The sequence below is a fragment of the Urocitellus parryii genome, chromosome 16 (genome assembly GCF_045843805.1).
Source record: "Urocitellus parryii isolate mUroPar1 chromosome 16, mUroPar1.hap1, whole genome shotgun sequence".
NCBI classification, from domain to species: domain Eukaryota; kingdom Metazoa; phylum Chordata; class Mammalia; order Rodentia; family Sciuridae; genus Urocitellus; species Urocitellus parryii.
Genome location: NC_135546.1, coordinates 9605608 through 9627503, shown reverse-complemented (window position 1 = coordinate 9627503; position 21896 = coordinate 9605608). Strand labels below are relative to the sequence as shown.

General features: G+C 44.9%; 1 protein-coding gene across 1 annotated transcript in view; it reads right to left on the bottom strand.

Annotated features, from left to right (window-relative positions):
- Positions 1 to 21896, bottom strand: part of Itpr1 (inositol 1,4,5-trisphosphate receptor type 1) — a 307500-nt gene that overhangs the window by 173399 nt on the left and 112205 nt on the right. The window contains exons 5-11 of the mRNA XM_077793448.1: positions 19330 to 19445; positions 10484 to 10570; positions 8060 to 8218; positions 6206 to 6304; positions 5005 to 5088; positions 3877 to 4023; positions 1014 to 1109 (exon numbers count right to left, since the gene is read on the bottom strand). Coding sequence (XP_077649574.1) covers positions 1014 to 1109; positions 3877 to 4023; positions 5005 to 5088; positions 6206 to 6304; positions 8060 to 8218; positions 10484 to 10570; positions 19330 to 19445 — 788 coding nt within the window. The remainder of the gene's footprint in view (positions 1 to 1013; positions 1110 to 3876; positions 4024 to 5004; positions 5089 to 6205; positions 6305 to 8059; positions 8219 to 10483; positions 10571 to 19329; positions 19446 to 21896) is intronic.

Genomic DNA, 21896 nt, shown 5'->3' with positions numbered 1-21896 from the left:
GTCCCGCTGATTGTTAGTTAAAAAGAAAAAGGAGGTCTCTAAGAAGAGCTACATTCACCTCAAGACATATAAAGCAAACACCATTGATCTTCAGCAAACCAGGTAATCAAAGTTTCTCACAATGGATTAGCTGTGTCTGTAACTCCCTGAGGCTCCATTATGAATTTCAACTTAGCCTTCTTGATCTTTGGTTAAATATTTTGAAATCACTGGTCCATTCCAGTCTCTGGTGCTCCAGGGAGTCACAGGTTAGAGTCCCCATTCCGGGGGGGTGAGGGGTGAGCGGTGGGGTGGGGGGTGGTCAGCCACACAAGCAATACTAACACCCTTATGCACACCGGGAAACCTCTGGGCAGTCCTGCTGGGTGGACCAGGTAACAGGAGGGGTCATTTGAGGCACAAGTAGAATCTGACATGAATTTGCATCATACATGATCCAGCAGGACCAAAGACAGATTCAACATCTGCCATGCAGTAGGACAGCTCCTTCATTTAATATAAAAATTATAAGGCAAATTCCTCCTGTCCTTTCATCAGAGGCCCTTTATAGACACGTAAGGTCAAGTTAATTTCTCTGATTTCTGACATTCTATTTCACTAAGGCTCTGAATAATCAGAATTTTTTCCTAAAACTGTCCATTTCTTGATGCATTTTAATGCTTCTGACTTTATATACCACGTTTCCACTATGACTTAGTCTCAGGACAGGAGTGGGGCTGACAGATGAGATGTGAGGACAGGGAAATATCCCAGGGCAAATACAAAGATCATCGTCCAAACACAGAAGAGCCTTATTCTCTAACTTGCTTTCTTCCCACATCTTGATCAAAACCCCTGCCAAGTTCTTAAACGTGTGAGTCAGTTTTATATCTTTTCTTCTAGGGAAATGAGGCAGAAGGATGCAGAAAAGCAAGTTGACCGAGCAGAACCCGGAGCCTCCATCTACTAGGTGAGTCGGGAACGTCAATCGGATGCCTCAGCTTCAAAGCGAACAACCGAGGGCTGCCACTTACCTCCGCTGCTAGGTAGTGCCCTGTGGCCAGGTGCTTGAAGCGGAAGAGGCTGTTCCAGTACCCGGCTCCACCTCGGCACGGGTCATGTTGGACTACCTGAGAGTGTTAGAAAAGATCAGTGAGTCGGAGAAATGCCAGCTCACACCAAGATGGTGCGATCTGAGACATCACAAGTTGAGTTCAGAAAGGGGCATTTTCAAGTTGGAAAAAAAAAGTATCAGTATCTTCCAACAAACCTACTGCAAGTGTCACATGTAACATTCAAATTCAAACACCTGAAAGTATTAAAATGATACTTTTCCAGAGAAGGTGTAAAGTCTCCCAGTTAACATGCAGTGTTTGGGGTAAAAGCTTCAATGGATTTCAGATTCTTTACCTCAATGCTCATGAAATAAAAGATTCTGAAACTCATCCACAAAACACACAGCTGATAAAAAGGATTTTCATGGGGAACTTTCAAAGCAATCTACATATCCTCCTGTGCCAGAACACACAGTCAGGCCTGTGCTCAGAAACACAAATCTCTGTCTGGGCCAATTGATTGAGAAAATACGTGTAACTTCAGTTTCTAGCCACAATACAACAATCAGCATCGACAGGTGGCACTGTGACAATTAGATACCACACGAAGTAGTGAAAATCTCCATTCAGAAGTAGAAAACTGGGCAAATCGTCTCAGATTCCCCCACCCCACCCCACCCCATACTGGGGATCGAACCCAGAGTACCATGCATGCTAGGCAAGTGTGTTACCACTGAGCTACATCCCATGCCCAAATATCTGGGTAAAATGTACGAAACAACCTGTCGGACAACAGGTGACACACATGTGATTTCTGAGAATAGAGGCACAAACAATGCAAGCTCTAGGATGTCTCTGGTTTTCTCACTGGGGAATTCAAGCTGAGCGCCCCAGGTTCATGGAGTTGAGGAGATGAAGTGGCGTTTAGAGAAACTGAGGCAGCTGGAATTTGTGGGGTAGAGCTCTGAAGAATATGGAGTTACATCCAGAATGAGCCCCAGAAATGTGCAGAGAGGCCTCCTTTGAGTTGTGGGCTGAGTATCCAACAGTGTATTTGCAAGACAAGACCCCACGAGGCCAAATCAAAAACATGTGCCAGCCCCTGGGTTTAATGCCCAGAACCACAAAAAGTCAGAATGATAAGAAAATGCAAAGCTCCAAAGTCCCAGAACTCATGCAATTGGAAGTCTCCTCATTCAGAAAGCCAAGGCAGAGAGATTCTATGGACCACCTGGAGCACTAATGGAGACAGCAAAAGGGTCCCCTTTAGTCATAGGGCTAATCCAGTCCCAGGATAAAGGCTGCACTGTTCTGACCTAATATAGCATGAAAATGATCCTCCAAAACACCATACTGATCCACCACGGTGACTTGACTGTCAAACAAAACTCTCTAGACTCTTTAAAGGAACAACAGATTCCAGACACCCAATAAAACAGTGGTACCATGTTCAACAAAGAATCACAAAGTACTGGACAAACAATCAGGAAAACATGACCCATAAACTCAATCAGATAATATCAAATGATATAATTTATGTCTGGGTTTATGTCTGAGTGGATTGGTGGGGGCAGGAAAAATATTTGAGAAATCATGACCTCAAGTTTGCCCATTTTGTGACATACCCACAGATTTAGGAAAATTGTGAAATACCCACAGATTTAGGAAAATTGTGACATACCCACAGATTTAGGAAAATTAAGGGACTCCAGCAAGAGAAACATGTATGGCATGTATGACACATGTATGAAACATGTATGACATGTATGACATCCCAAGTCAGATCATGAACCCTATTCATGAAAAACAGAAATTTAAAAAAAATCTATAAGTAACTGATGAGAAAGGGAAGGGAAAGAGACTACATATTAGGAATGAAGATCTTAAAAATCACTGAGTTCACATCAAAAACAATGGAAGCTGAAAGCTAATGGATCAAAATCTTGGAAGTAGAGAAAGAAAAAACTATTCAACCAGAATTCTATACCCAACAAAAATATCCTTCTGAATTCAAGGCCACATGTAGAAATTGCAACTGAGATACACTCCTCCTGGGAGAATAACATGGCGTAGACCTTTTGGGGCTCCTCCAACACGCATTTACACATCACCCATGATTCCTCTCCCAAAGGCCTGGAAACATGCACACCCAAAATCTTATATAGGATCCTTCACAGCCTCCCTCTTCACCACAACAATGATCCAAACGCAGCCACACGATAAAAGGATAAAAAGTGGTATATCCACACAAGAGAATGTTATTTGGCAAGAAATGAAGTGTGGATACACGAGACAATATGGTTGAACTTTAAAAACACTATCTGTGGGGCTGGGGTTGTGGCTCAGCGGTAGAGTTCTTGCTTGGCAAACACGAGGTTCCTCCTCAGTTATTGAAACCTCCAGAGCACAGGGAATGAGCCTCCTACTACCCTGACCATCTGCTGACCATCACCCTGACCATCCTGCTGTGCGCTCCAGGTACCTGAGTGCTTGTCTGCTCCTTTGCCAATGGGGAATCACCTATCAGGTGGACATTTGGCTAAGGCTTGTGGTGGCAGATAAATGAGCAAGGGAAAGGAAAAGAAATAGAAGACATGATTCTATGACCCAGACAAAGAGTATTCCCAGTCTGTCTGAATCCTTCCCAAGTGGATACACTGTTTCCACACAAGGACACACAGTACCTCACTGCTAGGTCAGGTTGCACTTCTTTTGCTAGAACATCCCAACCCGCTTTTGGGATGAGGTAGGTTTGAGGACCTGGGTGTGATTTACAACCATATGGGGTTAAGTCCTATGAGCCCCCATGTCCTTTCTCCTGTCTTCCCATTCCACTCCTTACCTCCACTTCCCACAGGGCTTTTGAACTGGTGGCAGATGTGGCTGACTGCCGGCCTGTGGTCCTCAGGAAGACGTGCTGCTTCTTCCTGTGCTCATCACAGGTGAGAAACTTCTCTTGCTCAGCGTGGAACAGCCTCACCACATCACCCTAAAAGTCAACACAAGGAGGAATGAAAATCTGCATACTACAGGCCTTCACCCGCGTCAGTGTTCACAGCAGCACAAGCCACAGTTGCCAAGTGAAGGAACAGTCCAGAAGCCTGTCCACAGATGAATGGATCCAGAAAACGCGGCAGATTTACACAGTGGAGTTGGACTCAGCCAGGAGGAGGATGTAATCATGGCACTGGCTGGTGGAGGATGGCACTGGACAACACCATGGTCAGTGAAATAAGTCAGACTTAAAAATCAAGGGTTGGGTGTTTTCTCTCATGTGTGCAAGCTACAGTACAGTGAGGGAACAACTTGGGGGGAGGTTGGATATCGTAAAGATACAGGGAGGATATCAGTGGAGTAGGAGGAGAAGATCAGAGGAAGAGGGATGGGAAAGGCAGGAAATAAGGAACAAATCAATTCAGCTTTGTGGATTCCTATATGTAGCACAGTGAGTTCAATGCTTATGTACACCTCTACAGCCCCAATCGAAAACACACAGAGGAACAGGGGAAAGGAGACCTGCAAGGTCGAGGAAGGACCATAAGGGGACGGAGGTAAGGAGGGAAAGGGGGTGGCTACTGGAAACAGAAATGAAGTCCATGAAACTCCCTGCACGTGCTGCTTTGTCAAAATGAACCCGAATATTATGCATAACTATCATGCACTGAAAAGAGAAGAAAAAAGAATTAAGGAAGATGGTTTAAAAAGAAAATGGCCTTGCTACCCCAAGAAAAACCAAGTATCAAAAAGCTGCCAAGCCCATAAAGCACCAAACTAACCCCCTTTTTCTTTCTTTTTTTCCTTTTCTTTTTTTTTTTTTAAGTAAGAACCTTTGGTTTCACTAAATCATGATCCTTGGGTACACTTTTGAAAATGTTCCTTGTGATGACTTGGGGAGCACACTCTGTAGTCGTTAATTTCATCTTGCCCAAAGAGAGGTCTGGTGCTTCTCCTGGGCTCAGGGAAAACTCACCCCCTTTAAAATGTCATCTTTGTTGTCACTCCATTTCATGAAAAGGACTATTTTCCAGCTTGTGTTGCAGTTGACGGAATTGACCTAGAAAACAGATTAGTTATCACACTCCTCACCACGATGTGTTACACAGCCCCAACATTCCAGAATCAAGGGTGTGCCTCAGCCCCAAACCCCTACAGACTTAACCATATCAAGAACCCAGCACCGGCAGAGTCAACTGGCCAGTGAGAAGTATTTCATCATAAACGGCTCATCTGCACCCAACCCCACGTATGCTCTCAATAAGACCAAAGGAACACCATGGTAAGTGAAATAAGCCAGACTTAAAAATCAAGGCTTGGATGTTTTCTCCCACATGTGCAAGGTACAGTAAAATGAGGGAAAAACTTCCCCCCACCCCTCCTGCAATGATCTTTTCCTTTTCTTCCAAGTCTCTCATTCTGTAGCCAAAAAAGTAAAGGCCAAACAAAAACAAAGACTGATCAAATAGAATGAGCCACAAAGCCAAGAAATGAATCCAGTGTATACAGATGAAAATGTTAATGACCATCATTATCAGAAGGGCCATTACTTGTGCACTCAGCTGCATACGAACACTATGTCATTTAACACTCAGCAATACCCTAAAGAGCAGGTACACCCATCACACCCATTTCAGAGACAGGGAAACCTTGAGTGGGGTAACTAATACACACTACCAGGGCCAGGGAATGACAGACTTGAGATTTGAATCCCTATCTGTCCCACCCCAGAGCCTGAGTTCTTATCCATTAAACAGATACTCATGTCACCAACTAGTTACTGTCCTGTGTCCTGTACCTGTCAATTTAGAGGCAAGACAGCCTTGCAGGGCCACTCATGTGTTATAATGGACCCTTCTTAGGAATTAGAAAAAGGCACCCTCTTCTTTAGAGAAGCAAATTAGAAAGAGATATCCTTTCTAATACTGGCAACAGAAGCCCTCTCAAGATGAACAGATGAGGAAATGGTACGTCCAAGGGGAAGGCTGGGCACTAGGGTGAACTACCCGCCCCACTCACTGCAGAGACATGCACACCTAGTGTGGCAGCTCTGACTTTGGACCTCAGGTTCTTCACCTGCAGGATGTCACAGAGCTTGAAGTCCCTTTCAGCATGCACAAGCTCTAGCCCCAGGAAGGCCTGCCGCTTCCCAAAAGCCGTGACTTGGTTTCCCTTACCTCATTGCAGCCAGGGTTGTCCACCAGCTGATGGCTGCTGGCATGCAGGGGCTGGCCAGCATTGACAGGGTTCAGAACAACCTTGTCACCTATGACCACCTGGAAAGGAAGGAGCAACAGGTTTTTACAGGATGGATCTGGACTATAGACTGAAAGCTGGTCTGGTCTGAGAGTGGCCAGACGGGCAGCTTTAAAACCTGGCTCTGGGCAGGGGGTGGGGTGGGGTCATGCCCAGAGGCTAAGGCTGAATTCTGGTACAGGACTGTCAATACTTATACAGTATTATAGTGCAAGTTGGTCCAGAGCCGCAAGAAAAATCTCCTATCTCCATTCCATTCAGTTAAGGTATGTATACAAAAATAAGTGCTTGACTAAATTTTAGGAAAAGTAGGCTACTAAGTCTTTTCCTTTGCAAACATCAAAACCATACTTACGTGTTTCTAAAGCAATGACCTTCATACTTTGGTGACTGCAATAGATTTCCTAGTATGACTCATTTACATATACAGCAACACACACTCTAGTGCGTGTATGTGTGTGTGAAGCAAAAGTTATTCCTAAAACAATATTTGCCTTCATGGGTATCACACTCTGGTATTTTCCATTGTATCCTACTTCCCAAAATTATTGTTACATGCCACTAAATTGATTCCGCAGCTTAGGAATAGGTTATGACCTGCCGTATGAGAAGGACTTTTCCAATAGTATAACTATTCGAGTCATCTTCTCAGCTAAGTCACAGCTAAATGGATTAAAGAATAGGAAAGCAAAGAACTGGATGAAAATGAAATTCAGAACAAGGCACATTTGTTTTTCATTGTAGGGGTGGAAGAAAAGGGAGTGGAGGAGATGATTTCCTTAGACTTAAACCCCATCTATTTTTGGTGCGATACTTTTGGGAATCATGCATTCCTAAATTTTCTCCAGAAGAATAAACAAATATTTAATAAAACCATCACTTGTGGTGAAGCCTAGATATTATTTTTTTCTCCTATTCCCAGTCTGGGTTCAATATTCACTGTACACCAACGGTGAGGGAATGCTTTCCTCTATCTTATAACACACACACACACACACACACACACACACACTCTTAAACTGCTTACAGCTTATAAACTGAAATGGCAGTATTAAAAAAAATGTTGAAACCTAGTTTTAGATTAAGGCTAGTTCAGTATTTTGAGAACACTTCATGCTGTTTAAGGCACAAATTTCTTTTTAGCAAAAATGCAACTATTTTAGAACCTTAACAAGGTCAAGAATACAGCTGATAGCTTTCAAACATATTCATTGTTAAGTGTGTGCCCACGTAATGGCTCACTAATTTAGCTAACAAATATTGGGACTATTCTAAGCAGCCCTGAAAAGAGGCTCCTGTGGCTTCCTATTCTGTAGAGACCTCAGGACTGGGGCCAGCTCAGGACCAACCATGTCGGCGGAACACCTGGCTGCTAATCCACACGGAAACTTCAAGTCCACTCTCCTTCCCCACTGCTGTCATTTCTTCTCCATGCTCCTTCCTTACTAGGTTTATTTCCAAAACAGACATTGCTATCCTGCTGATGGATCTGGAATGACGGGGATCCTCCCCAGGATGTTAACACGGGGTGGCTGTTTTCGTGGTAACATGAATGAGGTAATGGACTCTCCGTAGGAGTGTTTCAGAGGCCCAGGAGGAAAAACATAGCGACTGTATTTAGGTCACATTCTCCTCACATTTCCTTGTTTCCCAAACACTCGTTTCCATAGTGATTCCAACTTCTCTGGTTCCAACTTTAAAGTTCTCTGAGTTGAGTCCCGTACCCAGGGATGGCGAGAGGCCTGGTGTCCAGGCCTGGAGCGTGCGACACTTACGCTGTCTCCAATGGACCGCAGCTTGTAGAAGGGCTGAATGTAAAACCAGGACCCCTCGTTCCCAGCTTCGTCCAAGGTCACCCTCATGGCGTTCTTTTCCAGCAGAGCTGGAAGCCTCTTGTTCACAGTGAGGTATTTATTACTCTTCAAATGCAGGAGCTAAAAACCCAACAAGAGAAAACCAGGAGTGTCAGCCCACCTCTGAATTCCCTGACATTTCTTTCTCAGATGTATAAAATATGCATCAGATGTTCATTCAACCACTGAGTGGCTTGTGAAGCACAAGGCCCACAAAGTACCGGAGGCTGGGGATGATGCGAAAAGAAGGAATAGCAAAGGGAGCAGAGGGAAAAATAGAAGAAAAAATTTGTTTTCTTTCTCTGCACGGCCTTAGACAATATGGATTCTGCTCAGGTCAAAGGTACTGTCACCGGCCAGCTGTTGGAGGGGAGCAGCCTTACCCTGTGCAAAGGAGCTGACGAACTGCAGTCCGAGTATGCCCTGCCACCAACGTGGAGCTAATCAGGACAATTCTGAGCACAAGAAACAAGGTCCTTTAAAGGGTAACCCCATTAGGGGACTGTCACTTCACATGGAAGAACATGGTAACCATGGACTTCCACCTCGTAGTCTCCAACACTTGAGTCTTGGAGGATGGCGACGAGAAGGGATGGAAAGACTAGAGATGAAGTGGGAGACAGCTCGCCTACAAGCTGGTCTAGACCAGGAAGAGCTGACCATGGCTTCTCAAGTCATGAGTCCAGAGAAACAATGGAGGGGGACAAGGATTGCCCAGTTCCTAAACAAATGGCAGGACCCCCTGGAATTCCAATGCCAACTCCCATACCCCGTTCACCTGCTAACAGAAACCACTGCCAGGGCACTCCCAGGATGTCCCCAGATATTCTAACAGGGTCGTCAAGGGAGGGTGACAAGCTTGTCTGAGCCCCAGACAACCTCTGGCCAAGATAAACACAGGGAGACAATGTCCTTCCAAATCCTCACTGCTCAGGTGAGTGGCCTCTGATCCCCATGAAGAGGACAAACCAGTATCACCAAGAGGTGGATCCCCAGCTGCAGATTTGGGGGCAGTAATAAAAAGCATTAGTTGCTAAGTCTCAGGCTCACTCTCCGACAGGCTCCTCTCAAGTATCCAAGGAAGCGGATACCATTACCATTTCCATTTTGTTGGAGAGCAAGGTGAAATATAGCAAGATTTCTTGCCCAAAATCTCACAGATCTTTCACTGAGATGCATTTAGGAGATTAGGTGCTTGGTCCCTGTATGCCTCTTTCATTCTCAGTTCAAGCCATGATCTCCAGTCTAAACAAACCAGGGACCCTGAGCCGTGAGTCTCAGGACACTGGCTTTGCTCAGCAAGAGAGCTCATGTTGAATTCCAGGGCCAAGTGACCCCTGTGGCCATTCTCAATCAGATGGAACTTAAAGAGGAGTGGGACCAACAGGACTTAACCTCCAAACAGATTTTGGGAGCTACTTTCACTATTCCAGAAAGCCTCATCTAAATAACCCATTTAACTATGACAAGTTCCTTTTAAGTCTGGGGTTTTCTTTTTAACTACTTTTCCCACTCTCCTGAGTAGCACTATTAGCAATAAGAATGGGAAGGAATTCCTTTGTAACAAGTAAGGTTCAGGGTAAGCAAAATCTTTCAAAAAGGGAAATAATGAAGGAAACCTAAGGGGCCAAGTATTCCAAAGTTGGTAATCACTATTCTTTGTGCCTGGGTCAAAATGATGTGCTAAATGGATAAAGGGAGAAGGTCCCCAGGCATTGGGATTCCTCACATTCTCTTCTGCAAGACTAGGATCCACTCAGATGGATTTTCTGAGCCAGACCTGCAAAAGCTGTTTCCTGGCTTATGTTTTATCCTGGTGACGAATTGAAGAGCAGAGATAAGTCAAGTAAAGCTTCCAACCTGTACGATTTAGGAATGATCTAATATTTTTCATTAATATAAAATGCATCAAAATGATAAATGCTTCAGACTTTAAAAATTTGGAAGGCTCAGAATTGGTCATATTATCATCTCTGGGCAAACAACTCTTGAACAAAAGATAGAAGTTACAGGGAAACCAAAGAGAAAGAACTTCCAAGCTCCTGAAAGTTCAGCAAAACTGTGACAGGCTCCTTTTCAGGTAGGAAGGTTCCCATTTGAACTATCTGGACCGATCTTAAATTATCAGGTGGAGGTAGCCAAAGCAGATGGAGAGATGGCCAGCTACAAAGCCCAAGAGTGCATCACTGGTAACCAACACTAGGCTTTTGCAACAAACTGCCTGACTCCATCCGTGGAGTCCTTCTGCACAGGCAGAGTGTCCAAATTCTATTCCGTGTGTTTACTTTCTCAGTGTCATTCTTTGTCATGCATCACCTCCAGAAGAGAAGATCACACTTGACCTACCTGGATCACGTTGCCATACTGGATCACGGTCCCCAGCAACTTCCTGTTTTCTGTCTCGTTCTGTTTCTTTTCCAAGTCCGCGGCATGCTGTGCGGGGCAGGGGGAGAAAGATGGTCACAAAGAGGCATCTGTGGGTTCTGCTCCTCTGCAACACTGAACCCATGCCCGCAACACAAGAACCACACAGGCAAACCCCTCAGTGCGCCCCAGGCTGTGGCAAAGGAGCCTCCACCACGCCTCGGCCCTGTTGGTCTCTCTGACTTCTTTAAAATGAGCTTTTTCTTGATGGAATGCATGGACATTTGCTTAGGGAAAGACTTCTTCAAAGTTTGTGTTTTTTAAAGAAAAGAGTGAGGGTAACAGCACTGGAGCACCCTTTTGTGATTGGCAAAAGTCCTCTTTAAAAGTTCTAGAGTAAAATAAAACTGGATTTGAATGCTGGGTTTGGGGGTAGTTTGTGGTTTTGTGACCTTGAATTAGTTATTTAACATCTGTGAGCCTGCTTCCTTCTTTTGTAACATGATAATAAAAATGATACCTACACCTCACATTGCACGTGGACTGCTGGCTAGTCTTGTCGGACATTAATTATAATCTAGGCAACTTATGTAGTAGTTTTTTGAGGGGAGATCATTACCACAATTTACAAAAAAAAAAATGATAATAATAAGTCACCAGGGTTGTTTAGTAGAATGTGGACTTGGTAGATACAAGTTTCAGAATTTGAGCCTTATAGCACAAAAAGAGAGAGAGAGAGAGACAAAAGAGAGAAAAAGCAAAGAGAGACAGAAGGGCTGGGTTGTGACTCAGGGGTAGAGCACTTGCCTAGCAAATGTGAGGCCCTGGGTTTGATTCTCAGCACCACATAAAATAAAAATAAAGTCCTATCAACAACTTAAAAAAAGAAACGAGACACAGAGAGTATAAGCAGTGTGGTCCACGTTCCACAGCCAGCGTTCGGTTTGTTAAACCGTTTTCTCTACTGAGGACAATAGAAATTTTGCTGAAATATTTTTAGAATCACCCATTTATGAAGTGGCTGAGAGAATTCTCAAATTCACAACTGGGTTCATTCCAAATCTGTGCTGTTACAGTGAGGCTGGGAGACAGGACCAGTCCAACACTGGCACGCAAGGAAATGTGCTCAGGCTGAATAGAGTGTTCTAGAACACTGCCAGGGCCTGCATCCTGAACAGTTGTCTCTTGTGCATTTTCCTGGGCCACTCTGAGGGCACTGCTGTCATTTTACAGTGATGCTGAAAGAGGAATAGTTAGGCCCAGGCAGTTAGCATACTGCTGTCCCCATCCCCAACTCTCAACCCTGAACTGAATGTCAGAGAAGTCAAATAATGGGGTGGGGTCAGGATGGATCTGTATGGAAGGAAACCCTGATGACCACAGTGTGCTTCAGGAACCTTCCAAATACTCTCCCCTTCCCTGGGGGCTGTGGAGGTCAGTGGGTCCCTCTCCCAGGAAACCTGTCTTCATTTTGCCCTTCTGGACTTCGTCATGGGTTCCTCTGTGCCACCTGTGTCCTTCTGCCCTGGTCACTTAATCTCACTCGGTGTAGTCATCAGAAAATGGGAATCCACACTAGGCTTTGAGACAGTGCCTGCCAGGGACATCATAGGCATTTGTAATATTTTATTCATTAAATAAATGGGGCCATGCTGGAGACAGAACCCAGACCTCACATGAACTGGGCAAAGAAACCGTCTACACTGGGCCCTCCTTCTATCCCCTTCAATGACTTTGCACTATTATCATGATGTACAAAGTTCTAAAACTAAGAATGTTCTGATGATCAAAATTTCAAGTCAGCTGGGTCAGGGATCTTCCCGTTCCCTTCAATTTCAGCATCTGCTCTAGCTCCACCTGAGGGGTACGTGTTTTTAGAAAGGCACATCTTTTGAGAAAAGTGGTAGGTCAGGAGGCAATCCAGACCCCCTACAGAACCTTACCCCAGGAAGGAAATGATCTGCCCATGTGTGTGGGGGTCACCCCAACTCAACGGAGCCACTGGGTTCAAGACAGGTCCAGAAACAATACCAGGGCAGACCCACGTGGCATTGCCCGGGGCCACAGTTCTGCCCTCTCTCCTTCCTCTTCATAAACTCTCTCTCCTCCCTATTTTCCTGCCTGGGCTTCATTCCTTCCAGAGAGCTTCACAATACCCACAGATTCTGAGGCCGTTTTCCAAACAAAACACTGGAGTGGATCCATTTGGAATGGGAGTTTGTACTGTACACAGAGTAATTTGTACTTTCTGCCGAGTGGTTCTCAGCAAGCACTGACTGGAAACTCAAGAGGGGGAAAAAAAGTCAAAGGAAGAAAAATAAAATCAATGGATTCTGTGTAACTAAACCTAACATTTTTCAAGAAGCAAATAAGGATCTTCCTCTGTTCCAAACATCACCCTGGAAGGGCTCTTAACCACTGGGCCACATCCCCAGCCCTTTTTATGTTTTATTTCAAGACAGGGTCTCCCTAAGTTGCTTAGAGTCTCACTAAATTGCTGAGGCTGGCCTTGAACTTTCAATCCTCCTGCCTCAGCCTCCTAAATCGCTGGGATTACAGGTGCGTATCAACCATTGCATCAGCTAGAGAATTCATAAGTAGCATTTCTTGGACTCAAATTATTTAAGGGAAAAAAATTCTTGTGGACATTCCCCTTACTCTTAAGAAATTTCCAAAGATCTCAATTTAAGACAGTTTAATATACAATAAGTTCCTACCTATTAGACTAGATGTAAAAGTTCCTACCTATTAGACTAGATGTAAAAGTAGCAACTCATTGAACACTACTATAACTTAAAAATGTCAAATAAGCATTAGAAAGGTGCCTGTGTAATATTAAAGACAGCAGCTTTATGGAGCAAGTGCAGTTGTCTAAAAACACATAGAAAATAAACAGAAAAATCAAACAAAATTGGAGAAGGACTTCTCTTCAACAGAGATATTCTCAAATGTGGCATCTAAAATTCAGTTAAGGCTCTCTGTTACAATAAAAATTACGACTCTCTTCATCTCTATGAACAACTTTAGTGGCAACCAGGTCTACATGTCACTACTGAAGAAACGCTAAAGGCATTCAACTTTTGGACCATTCTAAGAATTCACTTTTCCTAGCCCTTTGTTTAGGGAGAAAAATCTGTAATTCTCCTTTTGCTAAATACATAAACATCAAATGCATTCACCGGTGAAGGCTGGTTCTTTGGAAGGAACACATGCTGTGTTATACCGCATAAACGTATTCCACATGCTGACCCACACTGCCAAAGACTGACACTACCCTTCTAAAGGGGAGTCCAGCAATACTGACCAATGCGACCCTTCAGTGGGTCTAATTTTGACCTACCAATTCTACTTCTAGGAGTTTCTCCTGCTTACATAACCTGGCATGTGCACATTTTTTTTTCCCCAAAGTGGCAAAAATTGTCAGGATCCTGAATGTCACTTCCTACCCTGTCACAAGGACTAGTTATTCAAAACTATAATCATGCCACACAATGGAATAATCATGTAGCTATTAAAAATAAGGATATAACCAGGTTTGGTAGTGTACACCTGCAATCCCAGCTAGTGGGGTAGGAAGATCTCACATTCAAGGCCAGCTTGGGCGACTTAGGAAGACCCTGCCTCAAAACTGAATTAAATTAATAAATAGATGGATAGCTGACAATGTAGTCCAGTAAGCACTTGCCTGGATATGTGAGACCCTGGATTCCATCCCCAGTACTGGGGTGGGAGGGTAGATACAGATTCCTGTTTATCCATGTCAGAGTGAAAGAAACGAGTTAAAGCAAAGTTAAAAAATATGTTTCTATTAACTATATAAAAATCTCCCTGTGGGCAAGCAGGGCACATACCAAAATAAAAATCAAGGTTATCACTAAGGAGTTTTGTCTTTTTTAGGGGCAGGGGGCATGCTGGGGATTGAACCGAGGGGGCACTTAATCACTGAGCCACATCCCTAACCCTTTTTAATTTTTTTTAAATTTTGAGGCAGATTCTCACTAAGTTGCTTAGGACCTCACTAAGTAGCTGAAGCTGGCTTTGAACTTGTAATCCTCCTGCCTCAGCCTCTTGAGCTGCTGGGATTACAGGTGTGCACCATAGCACCTGACCAAGGAATGAGATTTATAGATCCTATCAATTAAGTTTCTTTCCTTCTACTCATACCTACTTTGCAATTCTTCTCCTGCAGTACTCATGTGTTTAAAAGCTAAAAACATCTTGGTTGTGTGTCTGTGGTGAATAACCTGGATTATTATTATTTTTTTTTTTTTTACCTTTTCAGTCTTTAAAAAATCCTGACAACAGGAATCCCCGGGACTCCCTTCCTTTCACACAGGTGGGGGGAGGGGGGCTCTTTTTTCATGGGGAAGGAAGAGAACAGTCCATGCTAGGGTTTCTGCCACACTATCCACCACCTGTGTTCCCTGAACATCATCAAGGTCAACCCCATCATAGTCACCTGCTAGTTTATTTTAGAAACACAGAAACCATTACTGAATCACCATAGAAAGGTCACTGGAACACTGAGGAAAGGTTAGTTAAGGTCATCGAGCTCTGATCACGTCATGTGATAATGAATCCAGGCTCCTGAAAATAATAAACAACCAAGCTTTAAAAGACAGTGAAGATCTGTCAGTCCTCTGATTCTCCTTAACAAAGGTACGGCTTAATCTAAGTGATCATTTGTCCTAATCCAAATAACGTAGGTGCCTGTTTCTTGGGGACAGGTGGACGGCTTTAGGGAGCTCCTGCTTCAGGAGGAATTCGGTGATGCAAGGGCCTGGGAAGCTCATTTTCCCAAGAGTCTTCCGGGAAATCATGACCCAAAGACTCAACATCCAGTTCTTTCTGCAGAGGGAGCAAATGCTGGGACCAGCCACTAGATGTCATTCTCCTTCAAAGGGCTGTTGGTGCTGCTTTTCCTGGTCAAAAGGAAGTCAAGTGGTCTAGACAACCAATTCCTTAAATGGCATTAATTTAAAATAATCTGACCTCTGACTGGGATACTGCACAGCAATGGACAGAAATAAAAATGAAGGCCGAAGGCAAGTGGCTGCCCCCAAACACAGCCCTTTTAATGACTGTACCAAAACATAATGACTTTCAGACAACAGGAGGGCAGTTCCAGGGACCTACACAAAGTCCAGCACAGACCAACACGCAGGGCCTGGAAAAGTCACACGGGTAACCCTCAGTCGGGGGAAGACGTGGTCTTCTTTGACTTCAAGATACAAACAGCCTGGAAGATCCTCAACACTCTCTCAAAGTTCCTGATCACCTGAAGGACCAGATGGGTTTTGTTCCCTACCTTTACTACTTATTTCACGATCCACTGGCAGAAAAGGAACATCAAAAGGAATTACTGATAAAACACAGCCTGAAGATGACAGGCTGGGGCTCAGTGGTAGAGCATTTGCCTAGCATTATGTGAAGCACTGGGTTCAATCCTCAGCACCCCATAAAAATAAATAAATAAAATAAAGGTATTGTGTCCACCTACAACTAAAGTATATTAAAAAAAAAGATCACCGGTGGCAAATGAGACTCCACCATCCCATTCGGCCTGAGCCATTTTGGGATTGGTGTTGAGTGCACATTTTCAGCTTTAATTGAATCAGCTGCCAACATGTTTTCTAAATGGAGGTCTTACACGTAAAAGCATGGATTCTTATCTTCTCTTGAAAAAGCAGAAGACAGTGTGTGGCTCTCTCCTGGTTCCCACACAGTCACCGCAGGGAGAGAGAACTGCCCCCTCTAGACCCGCACACAGGCTCCCTCCGTGGGCAACACTGCCATCCAACCCCCTTTCTCCCCGCTGGTCTCCTGATTGGCCAAAAGGGACACGAATCTGCACCCCCTGTTGAAAAAGTGTAGGAGAGAAAGAGAGGTACACGAAGGAGACCTCGTGGAACAGAACGATCTTTAGAGAAGCAAACGCTCAAGACATGCAGACCTTCTACAGAGACACCCCCCACACCCAACAGCTCTCTCCTAAGTGACATGCAAGGACCCTTCCCTACCCACATTCCCAGCATAGACTTCAGGGGGATTCTGCACGGGGACAAGGACTCCAAGAGGAGAAGGATGCTACTCCTACAACAGAAGCCAGGCACGCTGCCCGCCATCAGAGGCCAGCCGAGGCTCAGATCTATCCAAGGAATTGCCACTCATGCCGTTTAAGTGCAGAGCTGGCTGGACATTCACTTAAGTTAAAAGGTGTCTGTGACCGTCTTAATCTAGCACCTCACTCCACTTTACACAAAGATAAAATCTTGTGTGGTTTGATTAACACTGTTAATAGATTTTACAAAAGGGCAAGTACTATTGGACAAAGGAAAATGTCACTTTGCATTCTTCGTAGTGCTTCTGAGAGCTGCTGGCCCTTTTGGAAAAATCACAACACAGGTAACATGCTTTCTGCATAACTAGGACTGGGTACTTGCAGCGTGCAGAAATAGACGCAGGGCCAGATTCCCTCATGTCTTCTAGAATCGTTGTCCTGAGCATTAGGTATCCAAATTTTTATGCAATTTATTCTTTTCCTTTTATTTGTCCTCTATAACTGACTTTTTAAAGTTTAGCATTATGAACTGTATCACAGATTCAGAAAGTTATCTATTTGCTGTGAATAGGGAGCAATGGGCGTGTGGAAATTAAGTCCAGGAAATACCATCACTGCTATAAGGATGATGCTGTTCTTGAAGCGTTCAGAGCAGTGTCCAGTCTCCTGGGTCTCACCCCCTGTGTCGTCTTCTCCCCTCTCACTCCCACAGTCATCTCAAGCTCAGGTTCACGAGTCCCTTCCCTGTCCCCCTAGGAAGCCCTCCCTGACCACTGAACTGCACCTCCTCATCCAGCAAAGCCAGACTGTGGTATCCTTTCTGTGTGCTTTCCCTCCCTCGGGTGGTCTGCCCTGCAGAATGGCCTCTGTCACACTGTCATTACCTGATTTCCCCACTTTGGGGCTGGGGCCCGGGGTCTGGTGCCTCCTCGGCTGGTGCTGTACCACAGAGCTACACCCGCAGCACACCCCTTGACCCCTTCTTCTCTAAGGAGCTCCCAGAGGGCTGAGACTGTCACTATTCTGTCACCAGCACCCAGCACAGTGCTCACCCACTCAACAACTGTTTCCAAAGCTCTGACTACGCGCCAGGCACTGTCCTATCAAGTCACAAACAGGGAAGTGACCGTGCACAAGACAGACAATGCCCCCGACCTTGTAGAGCTGCTGTTCTAATGAGTGACCGATAATTAAAAAATGACTAAATATAACTACAGCCTATGATCAGCGCTGGGGATGGTATAAACAGTGAGGAAAACAGGCAGGACAGATCTTAGACTGGCGGGGGTGGCTTGCCAAGATGAGAGGCACAGTGAGTCAGGAACGATGCAAGGTCCCTGCTCAAGAGAAGCCAGGAGACGATTTCTCCCAACAGGACACACTGTGGGTGCAAAGGTCAAGAGACTGGTATAATCCTGGGGTGTTCAAAGAAAGAAAAAAAAAATGAACTAAATCTCATCTGTCAGCAACTCAATAAGGCCCTAAGCAACTTAGCAAGGCTGTGTCTCAAAACTTAAAAAAGTAAAAGGGCCTGGGGATGGGGCTCAGTGGTTCAGCATCCCTGGGTTCAAATCAATCAAGTCTGGCTGGAAGGCAGTTCAGAAGCTTTGGAGGGTCAAGCAGGGTCTGGGCATGTGGTCTTGCAAATCACAAGAAGTGTGCACTTATTTTTGGTGCAACGCATGTCCTCAGGCAGGGGCTTCAGCTTACTGAGCCTAGGAACCTGGGCTCTCACCCCTCCTGTATGACCGCCTCGTGAGACAGCAGGTGCTGAATGAAGAGGACAAACCTCCACCCAGCCCCTACCTTAGTGAACGCCGCTGGCTAGGCCACTGTCCTATCAAGTCACAAACAGGGCAGGCGGACCTGGGGGACCTGGCAAGGTCCTTGGTGCTCACGGCTACTCTAGTGAAGCCCATCACCTCTATTCACTCACCTATTTGAAGGCCTACTATGCGTTACTATGCTGTAGGCACAAGGGACATACAGCAACAAGCAAAATGCCGCATGCTGGTTACTTCCTTGGCAGGGATGGACAACCAGGGAATGAAGCACATTAGGAAGACCACAGGGACGTGGAGAAGAACATGATGACAGATGACAAGCAGGAGCTGGGTGGCAATTTCAACACCACAATAATGGATGTCCATCCGACCCGCCTTCTAAACATCTAGAACTTCCACACAGATTACCTTCTGAGCGCCAGGTACTAAAGAAATCATGTCAAGAGAAACAGGCTCAGAGAGGTACAGAAACTTGCTGTAGTCACACAGCCCATCAGCAGTGGCATAGCACATTGCTTAGGTGACAAATTGGATAAATATAATGATAAAAGTCAAAGTTTAGTAAGCATCATTCATGTGCCTTTTATGTCACTTTTCCTATAATCCTCAGGTCATCCTCCTGAGGCATATATTACCATCATCCCCAGTTTACAGGTAAGGAACAGAGTTGGAAAATAGCTGTGAGACTTGCTTAAGATCGCATTCATGATCTTGTGCTGGTAGCCATTCTAGTGCCCAAAGCTGCCCGTGAAAGGGGATGGCTGGGGCCAGAGTGGCTCCCAGACATCTCAAGAGGGCTACAATGAGCCTCTCCTCGGGGTCCTCTCCCTCGTACCCCTTTAACAAAGGAACATAAGAAAGCCAGCAGCTGGAGAGGAAGGTTGAGCCAGGTGCCAGCCCTTGTACTCGGGCACCACCCAGGGACCAGTCAAGGTCACCATCGACCATAGTCCACAGTGGCCCGCGGCCATCCCGATACCTACGTGCAGTTTGTTCAGCAGCACTGCGTCGGTTGTGCTGTTGGCCCCTGGCTTGGCGGCTTTCCAGAACTGCTTCTGGGCCGAGTAGCGATTCATAGGACACAGCTTGAAGAGGCAGTCTAGGAGCAAAGTGACAAAGGGCAATGGTTACCATGGAGGCCCAGAGGCGACCCAAGGACCCAGGCTTCCCACCTGCACTGACGTAGGGTATCATCACCTATGCTGCTCTTCAGGAATGCTGAAAAACCCCTCCACATAGCTCTCTTTTAAATTCTCACCACCACAGTGTGAGGTCACAGATTAGGAAACTGAGGTTCACAGAGAGGAAGTCAATCATCCCTTGTCACAGAGCCACTGGCACAGCTGGGCTCCATGTCCAAATCCAGTGTTCTTAATAACCGCCCCCCCCATCTGCTTCACTTCTTAGTGGAAAAACAGAAGGACAGCCAATTCTCACTGCACAAACCAGTCTCTTTGGTGCCCCTAGAGTTTAAAGGATGCAACAGTAACAGCTTCACTTGGCCTAGGCCTCCTGGGGCAGAGTGTCAGGTTAAGAGGACCCCTGGGGTGCAGAGCGAAAACACCTCCCTCCCTTGAGACAGAGTGTGCCCTTGCTGACCCTCATTATCAATATCCTTTTGTGCTTCTGCTCAGGGTGCCTGGGCTCATGTGACTTTGTACAGTGTCTTAGGTAGCACAGCCAACACGGACCAGTGGCTTCCAAAGATTTATGTGAAGAAAGCGAAACATCAGGGCTGGGGTGGTGGCTCAGTGGTAAAGTGCTTGCCTAGCATGCGTGAGACCCTGGGTTCCATCCTCAGCAATGCATACAAATTGATAAAATAAAGGTCCATTGACAACTAAAAAATATATTTTTTTAAAACAGTAAAACATCAAAGATAGGAGGGGTACAAGCCCAAGAAATAAGAAAAAGCAGAACTGAGCCCAGTTTTCTGCAGCCACTCAAAAGGTAAAAATAATGATGATCTAATCAGATCTGAATAGAAGTCATCCAGAAATTAAAAATCACCATTTAAGACCCTGTCTTTAATGACGAACTCTATCCTTCCTATAGCATGTGTGTGAAGTATCAATAGGCATGCGGTCTTGCAAATCACCATGGTGAACCCCACTCTGCCTCACTAGTTTTATAATGTGTACAATATACTAGTGCAATAATATGGATATGTAGCTTTAAAAGTACATACACACACTCACACACACATACACAGAGTTGAGGACTATGTTCACCCAAATCTGGGATGGAGATTTTAAAAAAACAAAAAAAAAAAACAGTGGGTTGGGGGTTTAGCCCAGTGGTCCAGCAATGCTCAGCACACATGAGGCTCTGGCTCAATCCCAGCACAGAATAAAACAAAGCACAATGAAAATACGTCCAGAAATAATTTCCCGAGAAAATTAATATCCAAAATTGACACTTGCCTCCTGAAGAGCTTACATTTTGACATCCTGGGTTTTTGAATGGTTAAGTATTTGTAGAGTAAAATTAATAAATTTCAAGCAAATACTCAGATTTGGAAAAACTGCACCTTGAAAACAGGTCAGAACTACCCACAGGACTTCTCTGCTCATTATGAAAGATTGCCCTTGAGGACCTTTCACAGGTTAATACCTAGCTATTGTTCCAGCCAAGTAAATATCTCAGAATTAGAGAAATTCATTTGCTGTCAAGTTCGTCAACACTAAGACTTTCCTTCTACTCCAGATGGCTCCTCCTTCCAGTCATGATCAATGAACTGTTAACCACGTGCTCCAGGACCAAATTCTCAATAGTATTCAGGAAAACAGTGAAACAGCACCTAACTGTAGCAGCAAAAGGTACTTCCTCTATGGCTATTATCTCCTTCATCAACTCAGGATCTCCACCTAGTCAGGGCAGTCATAAAATATAGGAAAGCTGATATTCATCTTTATCAGAAATCTGATCCATCTACTCCAAGTAATTTTCAATGCATATGAAAGATACTGGCTAGTTCTTGGGAAAACAAAGGATATGGCAGAAAAAAAAAACAGTTTAAAAGACGGGCTGCTCCCTCCGTCTCTTCTGAAAACCACAGGTCATGGTCATTTAATGTCTCAGTGGCAACTTGACTACAGAGATTTTTCTACCAACCCGATGAGAATGAACGTCCAGAATAACCACAAACCATGAGACCACTGGCCAGAACGCCCCATCTCTGACACAGGGCCCAGGGTGTCATCTGGACTGGACCGGGATAACTTCTTTAATAACTAGATGTCTTTGTTTAAAAGATGTCGCCAGCCCTGTCATTTGACATATAGCTTACCTTGTGGACCAAATGGAGCTAACGATGTCAATCTTCATCAATAGTAAGAAATGGAGAATACAATGACCTATTTTTCCCCTTCTAACCTATTCTCAGACTGATAGCTAACTGCTCTGCATTCCAACAAGGAAAAAAAATCGACTTAAGTGGATTTGGGGAACAGGCAGGCTAGATCTACAAGGGTGAGGGGAACATGGTCCGGGAAGCACTACTTTCCAACTGTGCACGTCACTCCCAAGCTGGGCCCCTTGCTTAACAACG